The sequence below is a fragment of the Ursus maritimus genome, unplaced genomic scaffold (assembly GCF_017311325.1).
Source record: "Ursus maritimus isolate PB19 unplaced genomic scaffold, ASM1731132v1 scaffold_13, whole genome shotgun sequence".
In the NCBI taxonomy this organism is placed as follows: Eukaryota; Metazoa; Chordata; class Mammalia; order Carnivora; family Ursidae; genus Ursus; species Ursus maritimus.
Window position 1 is genome coordinate 2,520,128 of NW_024423675.1, and position 26,735 is coordinate 2,546,862.

At 35.1% G+C, this 26,735-nt stretch overlaps 1 protein-coding gene across 2 annotated transcripts in view; it reads right to left on the reverse strand.

Moving 5' to 3' along the window:
* The window catches only part of RNGTT (RNA guanylyltransferase and 5'-phosphatase), a 303,675-nt gene that overhangs the window by 239,800 nt on the left and 37,140 nt on the right, over window positions 1-26,735 (reverse strand). For both annotated transcript variants that reach the window (XM_040627529.1, XM_008687490.2), the window contains one exon: window positions 25,442-25,543. In XM_040627529.1, coding sequence (XP_040483463.1) covers window positions 25,442-25,543 — 102 coding nt within the window. The remainder of the gene's footprint in view (window positions 1-25,441; window positions 25,544-26,735) is intronic.

Here is a 26,735-nt window from a genome sequence, read left to right on the forward strand (position 1 = left end):
TCTTGTATACATGAACCCCCTAATCCTTACTAAATTCTTAATAATCCCAAACTAGTATTTTGGTATGTATTAGATGTTACAATGTACTAAATACTTATACTGCTTCACAAAAGCAGACTGCAGTAAAAGCTGGTCCTCTGCTGCCATCTAGTGAAGTCACAAAATGCCAAAACTAAACCAAAGTGACAGGAAAAAAATTTTTCAGGGATGAATCTTTTTAATAAACCATTAAAATATATTAGCTCAGAACACAGTCCTTAAAATATCCCTTAAGAAAATGCTACAAAAACATTTAATATGCTGGAAGTTTATTACTTTAAAAAAGATATATTTATAGTCCCATAAACGTATTCTAGAGCATACAGAATATAGCAATTACAATGAACTATCAGATGAATAATTACTCATATATAAAATTGATCTAGAGTAACACTACCACAGTACTGTTATAAAGGCAAAATTTTCAAAACAATCTAAATTTCTAACCACACAGGATTTGTCAAATAAATTAAAGGACATTTGTACAATGGAATATAGGGATCCGGTATTAAGTCCTTCTCCTCCCAAGACACTATCAAAATAACCAAAAAAAAAAAAAAAAAAAAAATTTTTTTTACATACATACATAGCCATCTGGTGATTTTAAAAATATGACCACAAGTCCACAAATTCTTTGACAGTCTCCCCCACCCCCTTCAAGAAGTGGAACTTAATTTCCCTCCCCTTCAGTGAAGGCTAGATTTATATCTCAGTTCCAACAAACAGAATATGGCAAAATGTGACTGTATGTCATTTTGAGATTAGATTATAAAAAGACTACTGCTTCCATCGTGGATATCTTGCAGTAATCACTCTCTCTCTTGGATCACTTGCTCTGTGGTGAAGCTGGCTGCCATGTGGTAAAGACACTCAGGCAGCTGTAGGGACACACTTGGAACCCCAGAGTTAGTATGATTATTTTAAGCTGAAGACTTTTATCTGAGATTCAACAGATGCAGAATGAAGCCTCCTCTAAGCTTCCCTTATCCGACTAAAAGCAGAAACTTCTGGGAGTGAAGCTGCCATAAAAATTCCCTCTTCAGAGAAGCTTTATTCCCAGGAATGACAGTGAAGCTATCTTAAATCCTCGAGGGGGGGGGGGCAGGTGATGATTTACAGCCATGAAGAAGACAGAAAAGACCATTCACCCCAGCATAAACAAACATTATTATAAATTATTATAAACTTTATTTCCCATTTGTTCCCCTAAAAACCCACTTGCCTTTCTCAAAGAAACCTTTTTGTTCTTCCAGTACCACTCTTTCCTCCCCACTCTTTTCCCCTATTAAGTTAGGTATATAAACCCCTAACTTTAGTCTTTTAGCAAGCCACTTCTTTCATGCACTCCCATAAGCATATGAATAAACCTTGTTTTTTGTTTTAGGTCTTTTGTCAGTTTAATTCACAGGCCCCCAAATAATGAATCTAAGAGGAGAGAAAAAAAGTTCCCCCCCCCCCCACACACACTGTCTATGGACAGACCGGAAGGGCAAAGAATGAAGGCTTCGGGCCAAGAGCCAGTGAAGAACTGAGACCTGCTATCAACCACATGAATGAGCTCAGAAGTGGAGCCTTGAGATGACAGCAGGCTTGGAAAAGTTTGAAGGCAACCTCATAAGAGCCGGAACCAGCCAACTAAATTGCTCCCAAAATCTATGAGATAATAAATGTTTCTTGTTTTACGCTGCTAATTTTGAGGTAATTTGTTAGGTAGCGATAGATAAGTAATGCAACACACAACAATGAAGATAAGGGAAGAAGGGAAAAGAATCAGATGAACTATTTCAATAAATTTCTGGTCAACAACAAATAGATGGAGAAGTGCCAAGAACCACTGCACAGAGGTAATCCTTTCCAATAATCTAAACAGTTTCACTGAAAACATTTTAAGTATTTCACTATTTCAATTCAACCACAAACTTAAGAAATTTTTTTTAAAGGGGCACTTGGGTGGCTCAGTTGGTTAAGCCTATGCCTCTGGCTCAGGTCATGATCCCAGAGTCCTGAGATTAAGCCCTGAGTCCCACTCCCTGCTAAACAGGGAGGCTGCTTCACCCTCTCCCGCTCCCCCTGCCTGTGCTCTATTAAATAAATAAAATCTTTTAAAAAAATTGTTTTAAACTGTGTTTACCAGACAGCATGTAAATGTAAATGAAGCTGACAATATTAAAGTTAGAGCTAACATAAGAGGTAGGTGAAGACAAGGGAACTCTAAAGTCCTCATCTGACAATATAAAGAGTCACCAAACACTATATAGGGGTTATGAGAACAGTGAAGGTAGGATTAAAAATACAGGCTTGATCAATAAAGAACAATAACAGTATAACTAGGATGAGAAACCAAAAGGAAAGGTAAGCACAAAGATTTTGGTTGAGCTATCTCTTCCATACCCACTCTAAGAACTCACCTGAAGTTGATTAATAAACAGAGATCTAACGTTATTTAGATCTAGGGATACGCATAGGATCAGTAAAAAACAGAAATGGTTAAAAGTGGTTGCCTTTAGTGAGTAGGACTGACTGATAGAGAGAAGGAAGGAATGGGGAAGGGTTCTAGTCCTCTACATTATAGCTTTCCAGTATTATTTTTTTAACCATGAGCAAATATTACCTTAATAAAGAAATAGCTTTTGGGGCGCCTGGGTGGCACAGCGGTTAAGCGCCTGCCTTCGGCTCAGGGCGTGATCCCGGCGTTCTGGGATCGAGCCCCACATCAGGCTCCTCCGTTATGATCCTGCTTCTTCCTCTCCCACTCCCCCTGCTTGTGTTCCCTCTCTCGCTGGCTGTCTCTATCTCTGTCAAATAAATAAATAAAATCTTTAAAAAAAAAAAAAAAAAAGAAATAGCTTTATTTTTAGTCATCTAAGAGAAAAATGTTTAATGAAATGGAAAAATATTTAGGATGGATTAAGTAAAAATAGCAGTTTACTAAACTATAAATCACAGATACAAACAGTTCATGTTGAAAACATAATTCACCTGATAGAAGCTCCATTATAGCAGGAACCACTGTAATAAATTCCCAGGACCTAGAATGGCACTTGGCACATAAACACACTGAAAAATACTGTGGAATATTTTCATTTAACTAAATAAAATAATACATGTAAGAGAGGAAGGTCTAAAAGTACACACCAAAATTTAAGTAGCAACCATCTCTAACTGGTGAGATTACAGATGCTTTTCATTTTTTCCTTTTATCTTCATTTTCTAAATTTTCTATAATGAATACAAATTACTTTTATAATGGGGAAAAACAGTTTTAAAAACACTGCTGTGTTTTCATCATTACAAAACCAGAATCACAAGATAAAAAGAGATATTTTTACTGGGGCGCCTGGGTGGCGCAGTCATTAAGCGTCTGCCTTCGGCTCAGGGCGTGATCCCGGAGTTCTGGGATCGAGCCCCATATCGGGCTTCTCCACTAGGAGCCTGCTTCTTCCTCTCCTGCTCCCCCTGCTTGTGTTCCCTCTCTCGCTGGCTGTCTCTCTCTGTCAAATAAATAAATAAAATCTTTAAAAAAAAGAGAGATATTTTTACTGAAATATCAAGTCCAAATTAGAAAAAGGCACAACTACTAATGGAAAAGGTTTAGTAAGGTACAGACATATTCATTGATCTTGATCTAATTAAGAGGATTTGAAAAGCTTTCAGTATAATGGAATACTGAAAAATTATTATTCATTGCACAAATCAGGTAATTAGTTCCCATCCTTGTAAACAAATTTCATGAATCTACCAGTTCTATGGATAAGAAGCCTCTCTTGGTTATTTTAATTAGTTACTTTTAGATTAAGTAGCTCTGTTCATAATGAGAATATAGAGTATCTTTACCAACTTCAAAGCATAAAATCAAATGATATATTCATTTGCACTAATTATCATGAACATAACAGGTTATGCTCTTTAGAACTTCATAGCCACACAAATTAAGTATGTAAAATACTGTATCCTTTTAAGTGGTCCTCCATCAGAGAGTAATGCCACACCCACTGCTCAGATTTGCCTTGATCTGGAATAAAATTTAAAAGCCACTTACCATGGTTTGGGCAACACCATATATCAAAAGGACACAAAGATGTGAAAATCATTTTGATTTTTATAAAGCAATCAGTCTCCATAAAAAGAAAAGAGCAAAAGAAATATCCCAAAGGTTTGTTTTATTTTGCATTTGTTCCTGACATGGCTGGTTACTTCCAATTTTCATTTGTATATAATGTGCATGCTTTAAAAATCAATTATAATTCTTTCAATAATTTTTCACTGATTCACAAAGAGGAACAGATTTTGTTTCCCTTCTATACCCAAACTAGTAGTTGCCATTTCTATAATCACACATAACAGAAACAGACCAGAGCACTTGAGCAAATAACCGGTCCTGCAAATATGATGGAATTGTGAAAATGTAAGTATGAAATCCATTTAACATCTATAACAGACAGTTCCAGAGCTACCATAATGGTAGGGGGCAACTGTTCTTCAGTCTGGTCAGTAGACTCTTCAATACTAAATAACAAATGTGTTTGTATCTCTTATTTATTCCATTATCAAAATTTCAAAACCATCTAGGACATCCAATATTACACTCCGAAAATCACAATGAGCACTCATATTTCATATGGAATATCAAGTAATGCTCCTTAGTAGCTCTTTGGTACCTCTCGTATTTATTCTGTCTTGTACTATTCACAGTTTCACGACAACTCTTCTATCTTAAAGCTGCTTCAGGGTAGAAATTCTATTTTGTTTTCCTACAGTGTACTGTATTATCTCTGACACCTCATAAGGCCTATACTCACGTAATAGTTACCTAGTAAAGCAAAAAAATATTACTTCTGCAGACATATTGATTCTCCCATTAAGTGAAAGTTACAATGCTATTCCAATTACCATCACAAAGCGATATGAGGAAAACTGACAATGTTTTTCTATAGGTTACTTACAATAGAACAGTATGTATCATATCCCATTTATGCAGGATCAGGCAGTGAGGGAAGAAGGTAGCAGATAGGTAGATGAATGTAGATAATGTCTACAGAAACCAAACATCCAACTCTTAACACTGATTATCCCAAGGAGTGGGATAAAAGTTCTCATAGGAAGAACTTTTAATCTCCCTATGTAATGTTTTATAAGGCAGACAATATCAGAGTTAAGTATAAACTAAGACAAAAATGCACCTATAAGAATAAAACAGTAAAAATAACCAAAGAGATATTGAAAAAAGAATAATGAAGACATCATCTGGCAATACAGAAAAAAAGAAATATGCTCATAATACAGTACAGTGGAAAGGATCCTAGGCTCTGCAGCCTGACCACCTACATTCAAATCCCAGTCCTGTTACTTAAATAACCATATGAGTTTGGAATACTTACTTACCTTTATGTACCTCATTTTCCTAATTCATAAAACCAGGATAATAACAGTGTCTACACTTCGTAGAGTGTGTGCATTAAATGAGATAGATATTCTGTGTAAAGTACTCAGAACGTCTAGTATACTTAAGTGCTCAACAAGTGTTACCTATTAAAAAAATTGTTCCTAAAAAAAATGTTACTATAGCCAAAATACACAGTAAACTCCAGCAACCACACTACACACTAACACTAAAAAAAAAAAAACAATGCTAATTAAAGCAATAACAAAATTTTATTTTTGATCGTCAACTTGGCTACATCATTATTTATGAAACTACCCTGAATTGCCACGGATGCAGTGAAATGGGATCTTTTAGGCAATGGTATTTGGGGTGTACCATACAGCCTTTAGCAAAGTATATCAAGGACTTCAGAAGTTTCCATACTCTTTATCTAAGTATCTAAGTACTTTAAGTATTGAAGTACTATATCTATCATAACCTACACAAAGATGGGTATAAGGAGATCGTTACAGTTATTTCTAACAAAAAGACAAAATGGTCTCAATGCCTCAATAAAGCGAATAATTTTATCTTGACAGCAATTAAGCATTATTTTTAAAAGTATACTTTAAAAATGGAAAATGCTCATGTTAAGATTTAAAAAATATATAAAAATAATCATACAGTTTACTTCTAATTTTGGCATATAGTAAATGTTCAATAAATATCTACCGGCCATATGAATAAACAAAGAGACAAAGTCATCTCTTTACCCTATATTATTTCCTTTCATGTATTTGGGCCCTATAGCTCTATTTTAAAATATATATGCTTAGAAATATTAACCAAAAAAAGGATTTTTTTTTAATATTTCAAAGTTCCAGATGTTTGCTACTCCTAGAATATGGGCAACTGCAAATTCTACCTTGGGGCTGCACGTATGTTTGCAACATAGGTTTTACCTGTACCTGTTTAGCTATAAGATATAAGAATTCCCTAGCCAGATTTGGTAATAGGTATTGAATTCACTTGATTCTTATTTTTAAGTACTACTTCAGATACAATATCTCTATAAATTAGGAATAACTCTCATATTTAGTGTTTAATCAAAGAGGCTAATATTTAAAGGATCTTTTTATCCATTAATAAATCCTGAGGCTATGACTAGCTGGTATCTATTTCAAAAGTTGGGTTTTAAGATATTAGACTTTTTTTGACCAACACCTAGTTTTCTTCTTGTACAGTAACTACACCACACCCTAAGAGAATCGGGAATGGACTCTAGGAAACAAAATGTTGGTTCCCATGTAAAAATAGTTTTCCAAGGAGTCTTTAGCTATGACAACAATAACTAACGTCCACTGAACACTGTACTAAGCATTTTATATGTATGCCCTTTAATCAATTAATGATCAAACTCTCAGCCATATCCTCAACTCAACGGCTGGCTAAACATTACTCTGATTCAGATCACTGAATTTTACACTGTATTCCACAGGGCGCTAAAAACAGTAGCTCCCAAACCTCGCTAGAAATCAGAACCAACTGGGGTGCTTTTCAAAGCATATTCTCCAAGCCAAGCAAGGCCTACCGAATGTGGATCTCTGAATTTTTTTCTTTAATAAAAGTATCCTATATGGTAATATAATCATGATGGTAATGTGACCCAAACACCCAGTGGTGTTTGGGGATTGTTGCCCTAAGAAGTCCCATCATGACATTAGAAACCACCATGTGCAACCCCACATGTTCTCTGGAAACGTGCAAAAACAAAAGTGGTACCACTTTGACTTATTTTATGTAGTGGGGCTCCAAGTAAGAGTTGGACTTAAAGAAGGAGCAGAATGAGTTCTGCTAGTTTCTTTTTTAACCAATTTACCACCAGATATAAATTATAGCTTTAGATCATTCAACAGTATTTCTGATTGACCTCTAATCACTCTTTGTTAGTCTCCCTTCTCCACACTCAAAGAGAAACACAGGAGTCATAGCATTATTGTATCCCTCCCAGTTGCAAGACAACTGGCCTGGCTCCCTCCCAGTAGGTTCCAAGGAAACTACTGCAAAAAACAGTGCTGGAGTCTATAAGTGATGTAATCTGCTCTACATTCTAAGGGTTTCTGCTTATCACCAGAAGTATGATGCTAAACATTCAGTAAGCTCCAAGATTAGTCATCTGTATAATAAGAAAAAGCTACCATAAACCAAATGTTAAAAGCCCAAATACTAGAATACAGAATAAAGAAAAAAGCTACAGAAGACCAGAGTTGTATTGCTGATTTTGCCACTATCTATTTTATGATTGAAGCAAATACCTTATTTTCTGGATTCTGGCCCCTTAGACCCTTCCACAAAATTCTAAGTTTCCCTAAAACAGTTCAAAAATTCTAAATCCTTTCCAGGTATAACTGTATATACTAGTAAGTCTCTAAATACTAAATATGTTGTATGGCTATAATTAATACTTATTAGTAAATAAAAGATAAATTCTTATTAATACCAATAGTCAAAGTTCTTACGTTACATATTATTAAGAACAATTAAGCTTGGCAGTCAAAAGAAAAGCAGAAGTAAAGAGAAATTTATATTTGCTCTAATCTCTTCCCTCAAGTGGAAGTGAAAAACAACTAAGTGAACATATCTAAATTAAGGTAGTATACACATAACTTAATTGATCATAATTTGATTTGTTCACTCTGTTCCTAAATAGCATAAAACATATTTTGGTTTTGTTTGTAGTTCACTGAAAATTATTCCAGAGACATCTGAAACCTCTTTAATATTCTTCTCAGCGTGTAAGACTTTTCTGGTCTAGCGTCTCATTACCTTATTCTCACTGTTCCTGTCTGAACATTCAGCTCCAGTCATTAGAATAAACATCTGCTACAAACATCATTAATGAGATACAGATCAAGGGATCCAAGGAAGCTACCAACTACCTGGGGTCATTACACTGTTCTGTATAAAGATCGTTATAGCAGCAAATATAGAAGCTACCTAAACATATTATAATTAGTTTATCCATACAAGCATTTCTGTAAGTCACTAAGTACATTATCAGGACATATATCGCATGACCACACATGGAGGATATTTTCCTTTCAAATTTATACATCTCATGAGTTACTTACATAAAACATCTTGCCAAAGTACCAGGGGCTTAGCAATGACTTACTAGTAACAGGAAGAAAAACTTATTTCAACTCTTATAATTTACTGAAGCAAATTTTAAAACAAAAATATTTTTATATTAAACTTACGTTTTCCTTACTTTTACACTTTCTTATAAAGAAAGGAAAGACCATTTAAGATGTAAGATAGTCTTTTAGGGAGAATGTATTTGATCATGGATTGGCAAACTTTGATCCAAAGGCCTAATGTGGCCTGCTACCTGCTTTTGTAAATAATGTTTTATTGGAACACAGCTACGTTCATTTGTCTATGTAAGAACACCAGAATACAGCTGCTTTTGTGCTATAATGGCAGAGTAGAAATAGTTGAGACAGAGACAACATGGTCCGCAAAACTAAAAATATTTACTATCTGGCCCTTACAAGAAAACATTTGCTGAACCTTGGATTAGATGAAAACTTAAAGCTGGGGATTCTGTCTTAAGTACTCCTGATCCATTTGGCACTTGACAGAGCCCTGGAAGTATGAGCTTTCAGTGTAATTTCTGAATGGATGAAAAAAGGGGATTCCCAGACCAGGGTTCAGAAAGAATGAATCTGTCTACAATTTCCTCCAAGAAGCATTATGTAAATGTATCTCACTTACTTAAATAGATGTGTTATAAAAAAGCTGACTATAAGTTACATTTCCATAAATGCCTAAGCAGCTTTTTTTTTAATTCCTTCAATAATTCTCCTTGTAATCCAAGTCCCATATTTACCTTATAAATTCAATTTTTCTTAAAGCAGGGTATGGTTGTGTGTGTGTGTGTGTGTGCGTGTGTATTAGATATAAATCAAAGGTAAGTTACACATATATTGCTATCTTTTCTCTATTGTCTACTGAATGCAAACTGCTTTAAATTAATTACTTCATTTAATCCTTCTACACCTGTATGGGGACAGACCATCCCTATATCATATAAATCCAAACAAAAGTAGTTGTTTCTTTCTTAAATCTACCTAGGTTTAAATTCCGTCCTAGTGTATCATTTTCCTTGAAATATACTTATTTCTCTTGTTAAATGGTTTACATTTTTGTTTGGAAATTGAATGTGACATAGAGTTGTAATTTTGTAAATGTTAAAAATCTCACAACCACCATGTTCTCTTATCTTTCATGTGAAAACATTAGCAGCTTTTCACTGATGACTTCATTCAATAAATATTTACTGAGTGCCTATCATGTGCTAGGCACTATTCTACGAACTGGGACACAAAGGTTAAAAAGACAAAAATCCTGGGGCGCCTGGTTGGCTCAGTCAGTAGAGCATGTGACCCTTGATCTCAGGGTCATGAGTTCAAGCCCCACATTGGGGGGAGGCAGGGAAGGAGGGAAGGAAGGGAGGAGGGAAGGGGGGAAGGAGGGACGAGAGGGAGGGAGCGAGGGAAGGAGGGAGGGAGGAATCTCTTTAAATGGCAGAGAAAACAATTCATTCCTATTTTTTTTTAAAAGAAGACAAAAACCCCAGCCCTCATGGAGCTTGCCTTTATCATGATTATCAATTCAGAATAAGGCTTTTGCTTTTTATGGGGCAAAGCTACCACCTGTGGGATTATGACTGAACGCCTCTAAGTCAGAATCCTGACCAGGCGGAACTACACGGTAGCACCCTGGAGCCTCACTTGGCCTTGGATAGCCGGTACCCATTTTCACCACCATCCCCATCGGTGGGCCACGCACGCCCTGCACGCACCGCATGTGGTGGCATGCCCTACCGCATGTGCCTGGGGTCGGGTTTGGAGAGCATGTGCCTGGGGTCGGGTTTGGAGAGCACCTCGTCCCAGGAATCAGGGTGAGGCCTGCAAGGGTGCAGCCCCCTCACCTGCCACACAAAGTACCTTCCCAGGAAACCTTGATACTAAACCATTGGTAGAGGACCTGCTTCTGGGTCAGGGTTTCGTAGGTAGCAGAGCAACTCCCTTGCTGCGATCTATTGAAAGTCAGTCCTCGACACAAGGGTTTGTAAAAAATAATATGAAAAATAAAGAAATAATAATAATAATATTAATAATAAAGGCTTTTGCTTTTCTATTACCAATTATTCCCATAACCTTACACTTTTCCTATTGTCAACACAGCCTAAGTTATTTATCTTTTACTCTGCTACCTGCATGACAATAGTAGTTACAAAAAATAATTTGTTTTTTACCTTTATAATGATTCAGAAACAGCCAAAATTAAATTTACACTATTTAATCTCTAGATTAAAAAGAAGGAATTAAAGTAAAATTTGAGGGGGGGGAAAGAAAATTTGAGATCAATTCTAAAATTTTTACGTATTTCCAAATCTTCATTTTCAAATGGATGTTGGAATTAATTTTGAATGAATGAATTTTGAAGACAGATCATTTCTTTTTACTGCATTACAAATTATGCTAATTAATTACACAGAGAAATTCTATTATAAAAGTTCTAAATATCTTTTCCCAGAATATTCTTCAGAATCTGTGAAAAGGCAATATTTCACAATTTCACAACAGTTCAATTCCAACTGCATCTGCAACACCCTGATATCACTTCTGCTGATAATGAACTTACACCCAACTATAACAGACTTTCCCCCTCCTCTGCAACTCTACTATGACCAATACAGATTATTTTTCTAAATAATATCCTTAGAATTCTCCCATGGGTCAAGTTCTAAATTCCCTGGACATGTTACACTTTGTTTATGCTATCTCATTAAGTATTGTATTCTTTCATCTAATCACACTTATGCTAAACAGTATACTAATTGCCTTAAATTAATTACCTCATTTAATCCTTCTACAACTTTATAAGAGTAACACATTTTCCCTGATTTACATAAATGTTGTAGATATATAACAAAAAGCAAAGATCTCCAATTCATTTTAAAAGATTAGTACAATCTTCATATCAAAACCACACAGAGTACAAAAAAATACAGACTAATCTCATTTACAAACATATATGCAAAAAAAACATCAAATTGAATCCAATATTATATTGGAAAAGAAGTAGCTCAACTTCAGAAAATCTATCAGTGCAATTCACTGCACTAAGTAAATTAACAGATTAAAGGTAAAAACTCATATGACTTATCTCAATAAACACTAAAAATGCATACAATAAAATTTGATGATGATAAAAATTCTTAGCAAACCAGGACTAGTAATTTTCTTAATTAGATAAAGGCTGTATGGTAAAACCTACGGCAAATATCATTCTTATCATTAAAACTGAGAACTGTCCCCACTGAAGTTAGAAACATGATAAGATTACCCAATACCATATAATTCTACATTGTCTAGAAGTCTAATACCATAATACACACACAAGTACTAATTATAAGACTGAATGAAAATAAAAAATACTTTCAAATATTACTTACACAGTAAATTAAAAAAATCTACAGTCACACTATTAGAAAATGTAGTGAGTTAGTTAAGAAGAGGGTTCAGCAAGAGTGCTAGTACAATATCAACACGTACAAATGATTAGTGTCCTCATAATAGTGCAGGAAGCTACTTGCCAGGAGATAGTACTTGTGAATTCAAAGCAAGGAACCTCCTTTTGACTTCAGTAGATATTAGGTGTTTCCATTTTAATTTCCAAGCAACGATTTCCAAGTTTATTACATGGCCTCCTTTCAGGGCCACATGCAAACAGGCAGTTAACTATAATACCAAAGCACCGGTTCTTCTTTAAAATTTTTAAAAAGACATGCCAGATCTCTATACTGAAAGCTACACAACACTGCTAAGAGAAATTAAAGAGAACGTAAATAAATGGAAGGATATACCAGGTTGACGGGTTGGAACACGCAGTACTGTTGCATGTAGATCAGATGCAAATCAAATCAAAATTCTAGCAGGCTTTTTCAGAGAAACTAAAAGGTAGATTCTCACATTTAGAGAGACAAGCAAACAATCTAGAACAGCCAAAACAACTTTAAAAAAACAACAACAAAGCTGGAAGGCTTATACTACCTGATTTCCAAACTTATAGTCCTAAAGAAGTCAAGACATTATGGTAAGGACAGACACACAGGTCAATGAAACAAGAAATACAACAACAGATATATGGTAAATTGATTTCCAACCCACGTGCCAAGACATGTAAATGGAAAAAGGATAGTTTTTTCTAATAAATGATACTGGAACTGATTTTCACTGGGAAAAAAATTAACATTGACCCTTAACTAACACATACACAAAAATTAACTCAAAATGTATCACAGCCCAATGTATAAAATTTCTAGAAAAAAAATTAAGAAAAAAATCCTGCAACCTTGAAGAAAACAAACATTTCTTAGAACACAAAAAGTATGAACTATGAAAGAAAAAATTTAAATGAAAACATCCCTACACAGACTTACACGAACACAAACGTACACAGCAACTTCACTTAAAATGGCCAAATACTAGAAACAGGCCAAATATCAATTATAGGTGATAAACGAAATATAGTGCATCCAAATACATACCCTCAACAAAAAGGAATTGTTACTAATTGATATACAGGTTTTTAGAATCATTATAAAATTATTATATCGAGAGAATAAAGTCAGACACAAAAGAGTACACACTGTATGATTCCATGTATACAAAATTCTAGCAAATGCAAAGTAATCTAATAATGACAAAAAGTAAACTACTGGTTGACTAGCGCTGGTGGCAGAAAAGGGATGGGCTATAAAAGGACAGGAGAAAACCTTTAGAACAACAGAACGTTCTGTGTCTTGATTATGGCAGTGCTTTCATGGAGGTATATGCCTGTCAAAACTCAATGAACTACATGCTACACATAAATTGTAACTCAATTAAGTTGACAAAAAATAAAGTAATAATGTTATAAGCCATGTGGGGGAAAGTACATGTCTCCTTCTGGCACAGTGACTTGGTTTAGTTTGTCTAATAATGAAGCAATGAATAACAAAAGCCCTATTCTTCGAAGCAATAATTTCCCTATGGGGGGGTGGGGGGGCGCAGAGACTTAAAAATTCCAATTTTTAACACCTAAAGTGTTTTTCCCATTATAAGTATTAGTTGGACACTAATACTTAACAAGTATTAAACAGAGTATTAAAGATCCTACCTAACTTTGAAAGAAGCTAGATATTTTAATAACCTTTCATTTGAATGTTACATATGGAAGTTTTAGAAACAATTTGGGGGGATGCCTGGGTGGCTCAGTCGGTTAAGAGTCTGCCTTTGGCTCAGGTCATGGACTGAGGGTTCTGAGATCAACCCCGGCATCAGGCTCCCTGCTCAGTGGGAAGTCTGCTTCTCCCTCTCCCTCTGACCCCCCACGCTGCTTGCACTTCTCTCCGTCTCTCTCCTTCTCTCTCTGTGTCTCTGTCTCAAATAAATAAAATCTTAAAAAAAAATTTGGAAAATAACAAAATGAAAGAATCTCAACACAAACCTCCAAGAAAAATATGAACACTGTACTAGGTTACAGACAGTAGCTCTGAAACACAATAGAAAACTTTTACATATGTAAAACTTTGGGTTAAATAGCTTCCTTTCCATAAGAAGAAAAATAACAACAGCAAAGGCAAAAGCCAGGCACAATTAGTAACTACCTTGCATTCAACTCAATTAATTAATTGAGGCACAATTAGTAACTACCTTGCACTAACTCAATTAATTATCACAAAACCCAAGAACTGATTCTAGTATTACCCCCATTTTATAAATATGGAAACTGAGATCACAAAGGTAGTAATACAATGAACCAGAATTTGAACCTGGGCAGTCTGGCTCCACAGTCTTATGTAATATGGCCTTTTACAAGGTAAAAGCTTTCTTTCCTTCCAATGTTATGATTTCTTGACAACATTCATGTGCATGCACACACACACGCACCCCCAAAAGAGTAAGCTTTGCCCAAGTATATCAAGAATTATTTGTTAATACAGGTTTCATTTAAAAAATATATTAGCTTAAATTATAGGGGTCCAGAAGTGGGAATGAGAAGAGAGATAGGGGCAGAAAACTTATTTGAATAAATAATAGCTAAAAACTTCCCTAACCTGGGGAAGGAAACATGCATCCAGGTTGAGGAAGCACAAAGGCTTCCAAATAAGATGAGCCCAAGGAGGTCCATATGAGGACATACAATAATTAAAATGTCAAAGATTAAAGAAAGAATTTTAAAAGCAGCAATAGAGAAGCAAAAGTTTTGTACAAGGGAAACCCCATAATGCTATCAGCTGAGTTTTCAGCAGAAACTTTCCAGGTCAGAAGACAGTGGCATGATATATTTAAAGAGCTAAAAGGAAAAACACCTACAACCAAGAATACTCTACACAGCAAGGTTATCTTGCAGAACTGAAAGAGAGAGAAAGAGTTTCCCAGACAAACAAGAATTAAAGGAGTTCATCCACCACTAAACAGGCCCTACAAGAAAAAGAAGTTCTCTTAGAATGTGTTCAAATATAACTGACCATCAACTTAATATGGACTGCTATATACTTAGCATGCCATATATGAATCTCATGGCAACCACAAACCCAAAACCTGTAACAGATGAAAAATAACAAGAAAGAAAGCCAAGCATAACATAGAAAGTCATCAATCATAGAAGAGGGAAAAAAAAAAAGGAACAAAGAGAACTACAAAACAACCAGAAAACAATGAACAAAATGACAGTAAGTACATACCTATCAATAATTACTTTAAAAAATATATTAGCATCTACTGTGCATCAGGGTTATTCTAGAAGGCACTTTATATCAACATTTCACTACATACTTACGACCCCAAGAATATTATTTTCATTTAACATATGAGAAAACTAAGACTTAAAATTTGCTTAATTTATGCAAGGCATGGAGTTATAAAGTTCAAAGACCAAACTATAAATACCATCTGTCTTCCTCAAAAGCAATATACTCTTAACCACATGATGCTGCCTCTCTTTTTAGCTTATTTAGAGCTGCTATGCTCAGTTTCACAATAACTTCCAAAACTCTCATTTTGCCTAATTTTTCACCTAACTTGAAGTGTTAATATTGTTTAACATTAATGTTGGTTAATTTCCAAATATGTCACTTAACCTAAGACTTAAATATTAATTTTTAGATATAGAAGACTCAGACCTGTTATTCTGCATTGCTATTTAAGCTTATGTAATACATTCATCAAAAAAATCAGGGGCGCCTGGGTGGCGCAGTCGTTAAGCGTCTGCCTTCGGCTCAGGGCGTGATCCCAGAATCCCGGGATCGAGCCCCACGTCAGGCTCCTCTCCTGGGAGCCTGCTTCTTCCTCTCCCACTCCCCCTGCTTGTGTTCCCTCTCTCGCTGGCTGTCTCTGTCAAATAAATAAATAAAATCTTTAAAAAAAAAAAAATCAGTTATCCATCGACAGATGAATGGATAAAGAAGATGTGGTATTTATATGCAACTGAATATTACTCAGCCATCAAAAAAATGAAATCTTACCATTTGCAACGATGTGGATGGAACTAAAGGGTACTATGCTAAGCAAAATAAGTCAACCAGAGAAACACAATTATCATATGATTTCACTCATATGTAGAATTTAAGAAACAAAACAGAGGATCATAGGGGAAGAGAGGAAGAAATAAGACAAAATCCGAGAAGGAGGCAATCCATAAGAAACTCTTAATCATAGGAAACAAACTGAGGGTTGCTGGAGGGGAGAGAGGTGATGGGCATTAAGGAGGGCATGTGATGTAATAAGCACTGGGTGTTAAATGCAACTGATGAATCACTATATGTTAATTAAATGAATTTAAATAAAAAATAAACTTTTATAATCAGTTATAAGAACACACATATCATTAAATCTTAAATAGCTCCAAAATATAAATACATTCATATTTTACTAGTCACATATCATATTCTATCAATTTTAATGTCATGGTTTTTCATTAATCACAAATTACTCATGTTCTTATTTCCACTAATCACATGCCCAACATGAAATTTCAGTATTTTTCTCAAAATGATTCTTAGGAAGGCTGACACCTTCCTCCAACTACGTTTGTATTCTTGCTTCTCTTAAAACCCACACAACATGGGGTGCCTGGGTGCCTCAGTTGTTTAAGCATCTGACTTCAGCTCAGGTCATGATCTCAGGGTCCTGGGATCGAGCCCCACAACAAGCTCCCCGCTCAGTGGGGAGCCTGCTTCTCCCTCTCCCTCTGCCCCTCCCGCATACTTGGGCGCATGCACGCTCTCTCAAATACATGAATAAATAATCTTAAAAAAAAAATCCACACAACGTATCGAAAGCATAAACTTTAGATCTTGATGCATTTAACATATCCAATAAAAAAAGACCCTATTTGTAATTCTGACAAAGCTACTAGAATAAAAAGGTTCAAGGTTAAAATAAGAGAAACATGCTAGCAGGAAGGCAGTATCTCAGCAGTGGGCTCCTGGTACAGGTCTCCACATTCTCCCAAAGCACAGAGAATGTATGTGAAGGAGCCTGAAGGGAGGAAGGGAGCACAAGAAACAGGGAAGTTTAGTCATATCTCCTCAGGGGAAAAAACAGACTCCTCTCAAACAAGATGCTCAGATAGCAAGAAATTATTTCCTCCAATATTTACCACAAGAAAAAGAAACATGGAGAAAAAGAACTTAAAACAGTGAAATATTGCTTCTTCTTTTTGCCTTGAAATTCACTATTTACTATAAACTTCACTGCACTAAGACTTGCCCACGTCCTGTTGACAATATCTGATATATTCACCTTGAAAAAAAAACAATTCATTGTCCTTACACAATCAACAACTCTACTTCTTAGAGTTCGATTTTCCTAAGTTACTAATAGGATGGCAAAGCATAGGTTTTTAAATGGATCCCTAAATTTTGGGTTATTATTCACTTGTTATAGATAAGGAGACTGAGGCTTAGTAATATCAAAACAAAACAAAACAATCTTAATTCTAGAACAGAGTTATTTATTGTCATTATAACTCCTGGATTCCAACCTAACACATTTTCTCTTTCTCTATCATTCACACACTTACATATGCATGTGGCCTAATTTCTTTCTTGCATCAACTAGAAAGCAAATAAACCATCAGGAATTTTATAGCCAGTTAAACTGGCCATGTGATTTTGCTAATGCTGTACAGAATCTTTGCAAATGCACAAAGGTTTGAAATTAAGAGGTTTATCAAGTCAACTAAAAATGAATTAACAACTACTGAACACTGTATGCCAGCATCATGGTAGATACTTAATACACATTATTTCTCTTAATACTCAAAATAAACCTATGGGGTAATTATTATTAATTTCATAGTACAGATGGGGAAACAAGATAAAAAAGGTTAAGAAATTCTGTCCAACATTCCACACCAAGGAAATTGTAAGGGCATACTGAACATATTTTTGTGATCTTTCTGATCCCAAGCTGCCTCAAAGAAGTCCCTAAATTGAATAGTAAAATTACTACTTCTTTAATAATAAAAGGTATCTTTCTTTGCTCTTTGACAAAAAAGTCTTTTTTTTTGCTTTCAATTAAATCTCTTTTTTAAAATTTCATTGTAATTATCTATTTTAGTTTTAAAAATAAACAAATGTATATTTTGGATTACATGGGACAGAGGCCTATGATTTTCAAAGCTCTTCAGAATACCATGTAGATTTATAGTAACCCTAAGCAGCATGTAAAAAACTTAACCATGCCTTTGTCCGACTTATAAGAGGCTTGAGATGCTCCCTTCAATTACAGATTCATCAGTTAAAATTTCCTCTACTATTCTAGTGCACATTTCCATTCAGAGTTGGCTTTTCTATGACACGACAGATCAAGCTAGCATGCCTCTTGCCCCTCCTCAGTCTAATCTCATTTTATTTTTTAATCTCATTTTAATTTGACAAAAAAATAATGTCCTCCTCTGTCTAGTCCACTATCCAGAACAGAACTATAACAAGAGTCCTATGGGTAGTTTCCAATTTTTGAGTAGCCACAGTAAAAAAGAAATAGGTAAAATTAATTTTTTAAATGTGCTATTTACTTCAAAACATTCAACATGTAATCAACATTAGAAATTATTGATATATTACACATTCTACTATTTGTGAATTCTGTGAATTCTGGTGTGTATTTTACACTTACAGCACATTCCACCTCGGACCAGCCATATTTCTATTGCTCAGTAGCCATGTGTGTAATGGAAAGCATAGGTCTAGACCAAGAGTCAGCAAACTTCTTCAGTAAAAGGCCTGATGATAAATATTTTAAGCTTTACAAACCACATATAGTCTGTCACGTGTTCTTTTTCAACCATTCTTTAAAAATATAAAAACAGATTACACAGCAATGTGATCATACTTAAATGCTACTAAACTATACATTTAAAAATGTTAAAATGGTGAATTTTTAAAATACCAAATCACCATGTTGTGAACCTGAAATATACTACTGTATGTCAATTATAATTCACTAATAGATAATAAAAATCCAAAGACGTTTGCACTGGGAGACAAAAATAGAATAAGTGAATTTTATGTTTTATATGAATTTTTATGAATTATATGTTTTATATATTAGACTACAGTAAAAAATTTACATATATAAATGCCATTCTTAGCTCACGACCCCTACAAAAACAAGCCACTGGCCAGTTTTGGACTACAAGGACAGTCCAGCCCCTGCTCTAGACAAATCCAACAGAGCCACCTAACAAGAAAGATAACCTGTGTGAGCTGAGGCATAAAACACGTATTTTTGTGTGTGTGCACACACATATAGTCCATGTAATAATATTATTGCAAATTATCCAGAATTAAGGCTAGTCTTCTAAGGATTATAAACAAAGTACAAAATACAGTGGAAACAGGAAAAATATCTAATATATACTACTATAAGTAGATTTTGAAATTACAGACACACACAAGCAGGTACCCCATGCTAGAAAAGACTATCATACATATTTTTTATACACATGAAATAAGAGGAACCCGGAACACCTGGGTGGCTAGTCAGTTAAGCGTCTGCCTTCAGTTCAGGTCATGATCCTGGAGTCCTGGGATCAAGTCCCCCCATCGGGCTCCTTGCTCGGCAGGGAGCCTCCTTCTCCCTCTGCCTGCCGTTCCCTCTGTGCTCACTCTCTCTCTCCCTGACAAATAAATAAATAAAATCTTAAAAAAAAAAAAAAGAAAGAAAAAGAAATAAGAGGAACCCATATATTTATTTGCTCCTCTACCTACATGGGCCACTAATATGTTTAATACTGGAAAACGGACATTTCATTTACAGTACTCCACAATTTAAAAACCATTTCTATACATATTTTCTCATTTAGACTTCAAATAAACCCTATGAAGTAGAAAACACAGCTATCTAACAAAAGATGGCACAGGTGCGCCTGGGTGGCTCGGTTAAGCTTCCAACTCGGTTTCAGCTCAGGTCATGATCTCATGGTCGTGGGACTAAGCCCCATGTCAGGGTCCATGCTCAGGGGGAGTGTGCTTGAAATTCTCTCTCTCCCTCTGCCCTTTCCCCTGCTCGAACATTCTCTCTCTCTCAATAAAAAAATCTTCAAAAAAAAAAAAAAAAAGATGGCATATATTACTACCAACTATGCACCTTATTCAAGCCAGTAAAGGATACAGACAGATCCAAAACTAAGTCTTCAACTTCTATCTCCGTGCTCTTTCTACTTTTCGGTAGTTTTTCTAATATGACTTTCTTCCCTTCTCAATCCATTCAATGAACCAAAAGATCATGAAATATCTTTAGAGGAAAAGTATAAAAAATGAAATTTTCAATCTACAAAGCTACAGATCTCTCAAGAGCATAAAACACTGCCAACACTATTCATTTGCTCATTCAAATCGTTCACTATCTACTACGATAAGGACTTGCCGATTACCATTGATACAAAGGTGCAAGAAGACAGACTTGCTCCCTGATCTTGTGAAGCTGACAATACAGTAGGCGATACAGAAGCAAAATAATTAGAAGGAAAAAAGTAACTTCTGATAATGAAAAGTGCTATGACAGAAATAGTGTGCTGTGATACAAGGAGACATCTCATTTCTAAAAGTATGATTTTACTGAAATCTAAGACATACAATTATTAAATCTTCTATTAAAAAAATGATATCACTTGTCTCTGGGACAACAGTGGCATAGTGTTTAATCAATATAACTATATAACTATATAACTAATATATAACTATATACAAATACACCTATATAACTAATACAAATTTCTCACTGTCCTATTTTTAAGAAATTCTGTATTTCTATCTATATAATTTGGCTTTACACTTAGGAAATAGTCCCTATTCTACAATGTTTTAGAATCTGCAAGAGATTCCTGTCAAAACTGCCACTGCTGCCCCAGGTCTTGGCCAGCCAAATCAAAATTCTTAGGCAATACCTCTTATTGCTAGCTCTATCCAGGTCTCATATTACACTCAATTTCAGAGATGCTTTGATCTAAATACTGTTGCTAGATACAATAAATAGTGAGCCAGTAACTACGGAATAAGTATAATAAAAAGAGGTCCCATACTCTATCACAACAGGGCTTTAAGTAAAATGGAATGGGGTGCCTGGCTGGCTCAGTCATTAAGCAGAAGACATTTTTTTTTTTTAAGATTTATTTATTTCAGAAACAGAGAGAGAGAGCATGAGTGGAGGAGTAAATGGAGAGGGAGACTCTCGAGCACAGAGCCAGAAAAGGTCACAATCTCAGCCAAAACCAAGGGTCAGACACTTAAACCAACTGTGCCATCTAGGCGCCCTCAGCATAGGACTCTTAATCTCAAGGTCATGAGTTCAAGCCCCATGTTGGGTGCGGAGACCAGTTAAAAAAATAAAAATAATAGGGGCGCCTGGGTGGCTCAGTAGGTAGCATCTGCCTTTCGGCTCAGGTCATGATCCCAAGGTCTGGGGATCAAGCCCCATGTCAGGCTAACAGCTCAATGGGGAGTCTGCTTCTCCCTCTCTTCCCCCCACCCCCGGCTCATGCTCTCATACTAATAAATAAATATAATCTTTTAAAAGTAAATAAATAGATTAAGAAGGGCACGTGATATAATGAACACTGGTTATTATATAAGACTGATGAATCACAGACCTATACCTCTGAAATCAATACTACATTATATGTTAATTAAAAATAATTTTTAAAAATATTAATTAATTAATAAGTAAATAAATAAAATAGCATCTAGAGTTCATGGCTGTTAGTCTGCTATTCTAATTCCATGGGCTCCTAGGCCATTCTACAGCTCCCTGAGGTTCTTTTCACCCTATAAATCACAGAAAGTCCCTCTCCCATGCTATTGGCCTTAAATCCTACTGTGCAAAAGAAAGATTTTGCACTGGTCCAGAAAATAACTCACAGAAATGTTTTTCTCACAGAATAAAGTACCCTAAGACAGAGTTCGTATTCAAATAAATACTTAAAGGGTCTCCTTTTCTTTGTGAAGCATGGTTCCATGAGAAATGAGGTACTTCCATTATCAATTGAAACATCTTAGCTCAAATTACTGTAGCTAATCATTTAGAGGTCTGACAGCATTGAGAAGACACGGGGAAAGGGGTTTACAAATACAGAGAAGGGAAAACAAAAGTAGGATGGTAGAATACAAATGACAAATTTTACAGACTTTGTTATTTTGCCCAAGGATTGCCATGATCACAGCCTGGATACTATGGAGATAGAAAGTAAAAAATAGGGGCGCCTGGGTGGCACAATCGTTAAGCGTCTGCCTTCGGCTCAGGGCGTGATCCTGGCGTTCTGGAAACGAGCCCCGCATCAGGCTCCTCCGCTGGGAGCCTGCTTCTTCCTCTCCCACTCCCCCTGCTGTGTTCCCTCTCTCACTGGCTGTCTTTCTGTCAAATAAATAAATAAAATCTTTAAAAAAAAAAAAAAAAAAGAAAGAAAGTAAAAAATATCCAGAATATGAAACTCATCAGATCAAAACTATGCCTCACTCCCAAATCCCCAGGCCATTTATAATGTAAGTCTGGAGACGCTCCTCACCTTCTCACTCCTTCTCCACTCAGAGGTAGGTAATAAACCTAAGACACTGTAACAATATTAAATATCTATTAATAAACTTTAAGACATTGTTACACAGCTATTATATATCAAGGCACCCGGGTGGCTCAGTCGGTTAAGTGTTCAACTCTTGATCTCAGCTCAGGTCTTGATCTCAGGGTCATGAGTTCAAGCCCTGCACTGGACTCCACACTGGGCATGGAGCCTACTTTAAAAAAAAACCACAAACACAAACACATACACACATACACACCAACAACTTAACTTCCGCTAATCCTTACTACCAATTTAATAGATTCTAAACTTGTTCTAATCTAAAAAATTAAATGTAATTTTAACATTCTGAAAATAAGCAATGATGTTTTTATTTATCCTTCAAAAATATACATTCCTAGGGAGGAGGGCATGGAAAGGACACATTATCCAAATTGTCTATATCTGAATCTTTAACTGTATCCATCCTTACAGATTCATCCTTGTAGAATGAATACTCCTAGAAGCACACAAGGCAAATTTTATCATTTTATGTCTCTATACCATACTCTATATAATTTTAGCAAGTATTAATATTAATTTCTTAGATTAGTTCATTTTTAAATTCAAAATAACATGCAAAAATAAACATATATAAAACACATTTGTTATTTAACTATTTGCACTCACTATACAAAGTGTTACTATAACTGCCTTTTTTTTTTTTTTTTTAAGTAGGTTCCACACCCAGTGTGGAGCCCAATGCAGGGCTTAAACTCACAACCCTGATATCAAGACTGAGCTGAAATCAAGAGTCAGATGCTCAACTGACTGAGCTGATATACTGGAGCCCAGGTGCCCAATATAACTGCTTTATAACCAAAAGAATAAAGTCAAAACCACAATGATGGTAATGGTTACTTCCAGGTGATAAAATCATTCTTTAATTTTATTTTCTTCTTTTATGTTATTTTCCGAACTTTGTTTCATGAACCTGTGTTACCTATAAAAATCCCCCCAAAAAAGCTAGAAAATGCTAAGTTGAAAGGAAAGATCATTTACAGCAAAGACAGACAAATGAAAGAAAATATTTTGATATATTCCCTATTAAAAAAATAAAATGTAATTACTAAAAAGCATATCATATTGAAATAGTATCATTATATTCACCTAATATTAAAATCAAGTTCTACCTGCCCCACTCCATATCTTTTAAGGTCACCACAAGCAAAATGCAGATGAAGATAAGATGATACAAAAGGTGTAACCGCCACTTTGACATTCAAAAACTCCTCACAAAAATTAAGTGCAACCTATATCATCTTCAAAATAACATTTAAAAACTAAAATGTGGAAACAGCATCTCAAAGAAATATCTGCAGTCCCATTTTTATTGCAGCATTTTTCACAATAGCCAAGATACAGAAGCAACCTAAAGGACTATCAACAGATGAATAAAGAAGATGTGCTAAATAAGTACAATGGAATATTACTCAATCATGAGAAAGAAGGAAATTCTGCCACTTACAATAACACAGATGGACCTTGAGGACATTATGCTAAGTGAAATCAGTCAGAGGAAGACAAATACAATACAATATCACTTACAAATGGAATCCAAAAAAAAAAACCAAACTGATAGAAACAGGGACTAGAATGGCAGTCAACAGGCGCTGAGAAGGTAGAGGAAATGGGGAGAAATTGGTCAAAGGGTACAAACTTCCAGTTACAAGACAAATAAGTTCTAGAGGTCTAATTTACATCATAGTGATTATGGTAAATAATACCATACTATATACTTGAAAGTTGTTAAGACAACAGATCTTAAATATTCTCACACAAAAAAGAAATGGTCATTATGTGAAATGATGGTGGTGTTAGCGAACAGTAATCATCTTGCAATATGTAAATGTATCAAATCAACACGTTGTAATCCTTAAACTTCCACAGTGTTATATGTCAATTATATCTCAATAAAGCTGGGAAAATAACTAACTATATAAATGCTATCTTAATTATTCTGAAACACCTTCGTTATTATGAAAAAATTAATAGGAAAAAGCTAATACTAATATCTGTTAAAATAATTACTTCAACTATTAGAACATTTGCTAAATAAAAACTACATATAACAAAGCTATAAAAATATGATTACAAAAGAGAAAGAAGTTAAATGTTGCAGAAGCATAAAATTTATACTAATACATATTTTAAAGTGTAGGAATAGGAAACTTGAAGTTAAGCTTTGTTGTAAGAACATAACACCCTTATGAGTGTATAAAATTACAAAAAGTATTAGCAAAGATTAAGAGAAAAACTATTCAAAGGAACAAAATATAGAACAAAATATTCAAAGGAACAAAATATCAGGGAGACTTGGTAATTTTTAGATTAGAAACTGACAACACATCTGTTAGTTTCAGAAGTGCTCAACAACCACTAAACACAAGGTGGTGGGCAGCAGACGCACCAAAAAGCACAATATTATCAAGAGAAAACACTTTTTTTTTTTTTAAGAGAAAACACTTTCAAACTTAAATTTGGTATAGACTAACGTCAAACTAACAGAACTGGGGGGGGGGGGGCACCCAGCTGGCTCAGTAGGTGGAGCATGCAACTCTTGATCTCAGGATTCTGAGATGGAGCCCCACATTGGTTGCAGCAATTACCGAAAACTAAAATCTTTAAAAAAACAAAAAGAAAAAAAAAAGAACTCTGAAACCAAAAATTTAGCAGAATGAGAGAAAATGAATTACATAACTAAGAATACTAGCAAAACAAAAATTATATGATATTTGAAACATGATTATTTTGCTGTTCAAGTCAGAAAATCACACTCCCAAGAGTACAAACCTTATCTAACAACAGAGCAGTATTCTTCAAGCATTAGTTATTTGTATAACTTTATTTAGAAGTCTAACTTACCGAGTACCATCTGCTTTCCAGCTTACTTTATATGGCTTCTGCTCCAAAAGTTTAATATTTTGCTTGTCCATGGAAACAGGCTGTGCTCCAGGGAATCCAGACCTTAAAGAAGAACATTTTATTACTATTATGGCTGGCACCCATCCAAAGCAATACGTCTTAAACCAATCTTACATCAGTCACACATTTATCACAACATTCTCCCTATCATGAGATTAATGCCACCTGGAATATCAGCATTCCCAAGGATACTAACAAAACATTATCTTCTAGACATTTCAGACTCCAGTTAACAAGATTCTAATTGCCACTATATACTGTAACTATTGGGCTTTTGAAATATTAATATTCATGACCTAATAGTAAAGTAGGTATGTTTACAAATCTTCTACTTCAGGAAGAAGTTTAAATCTTGCTTGCCTTAATTATCTTACATTATTCTAGACCCCATATTCCTCCATCATGACTCTACCAACTTGGCATAACTCCACAAGGTTGGCAAATTTCTGCTCAAAAGATACCCAGAAGTGACAAAACACGAGAAATACAGGTGGAGATTAAAGTACACTGGCAAGGGCTTAGCACAACACTAAAATCAATATTACTTCATCATCATTTTCATCTTTTAGTTAAAATTATTTCTGGCTAACATTTGTACGTCCCAGTCAAAAAGTTCTTTATATTAGGAATTTTTAACAATTATCAATCCTGTTTCATCTGTTCTAGCTGTACGATTTTCTGCCACGGATGGCAATGACCAACAGAAATGACCACAGACAAAGACCTGACAGCAGAAGATTAGAGCGGTGAACTCTCCTGAATTCCCTCCCATGAAATGTCTGATAAATAGTTTCAAGTCATGGTAGGGGGCAAAATATAATTAAAGCTGATTCTCCTAGGTTTCAGAAAACTAGATGACAAAAAAATTGGAAAATGAGGTACATTCAAGTCTTCAAGTCCCACTTCTTCTCCCTTAGTAAAATGATATGGGCAACCAAACATTAATCAGCAACAGAATCAAACACACACAAAAAATACTAGATAGTGACAAAAATAACTTTCTATTCCATTAGGAAGACATGTTTGAGTCATCTAATTTTGACTCAACTGTCTAGTAGTCTAATTTTTTTGTTTTTGTTTTTTTCCTCAATTGTTGGTCTTGAGAAAAACCTGATAAACTCTTGCTTGATATCTTCGTAAGCATTCTAGGTAAATATTCAATCTTCAAGGAACAAAGAAGCTAAGTCAATGTTTGCTTTAATGTTAAAAGTTGCAGAGTACAAGTATGTTTTAT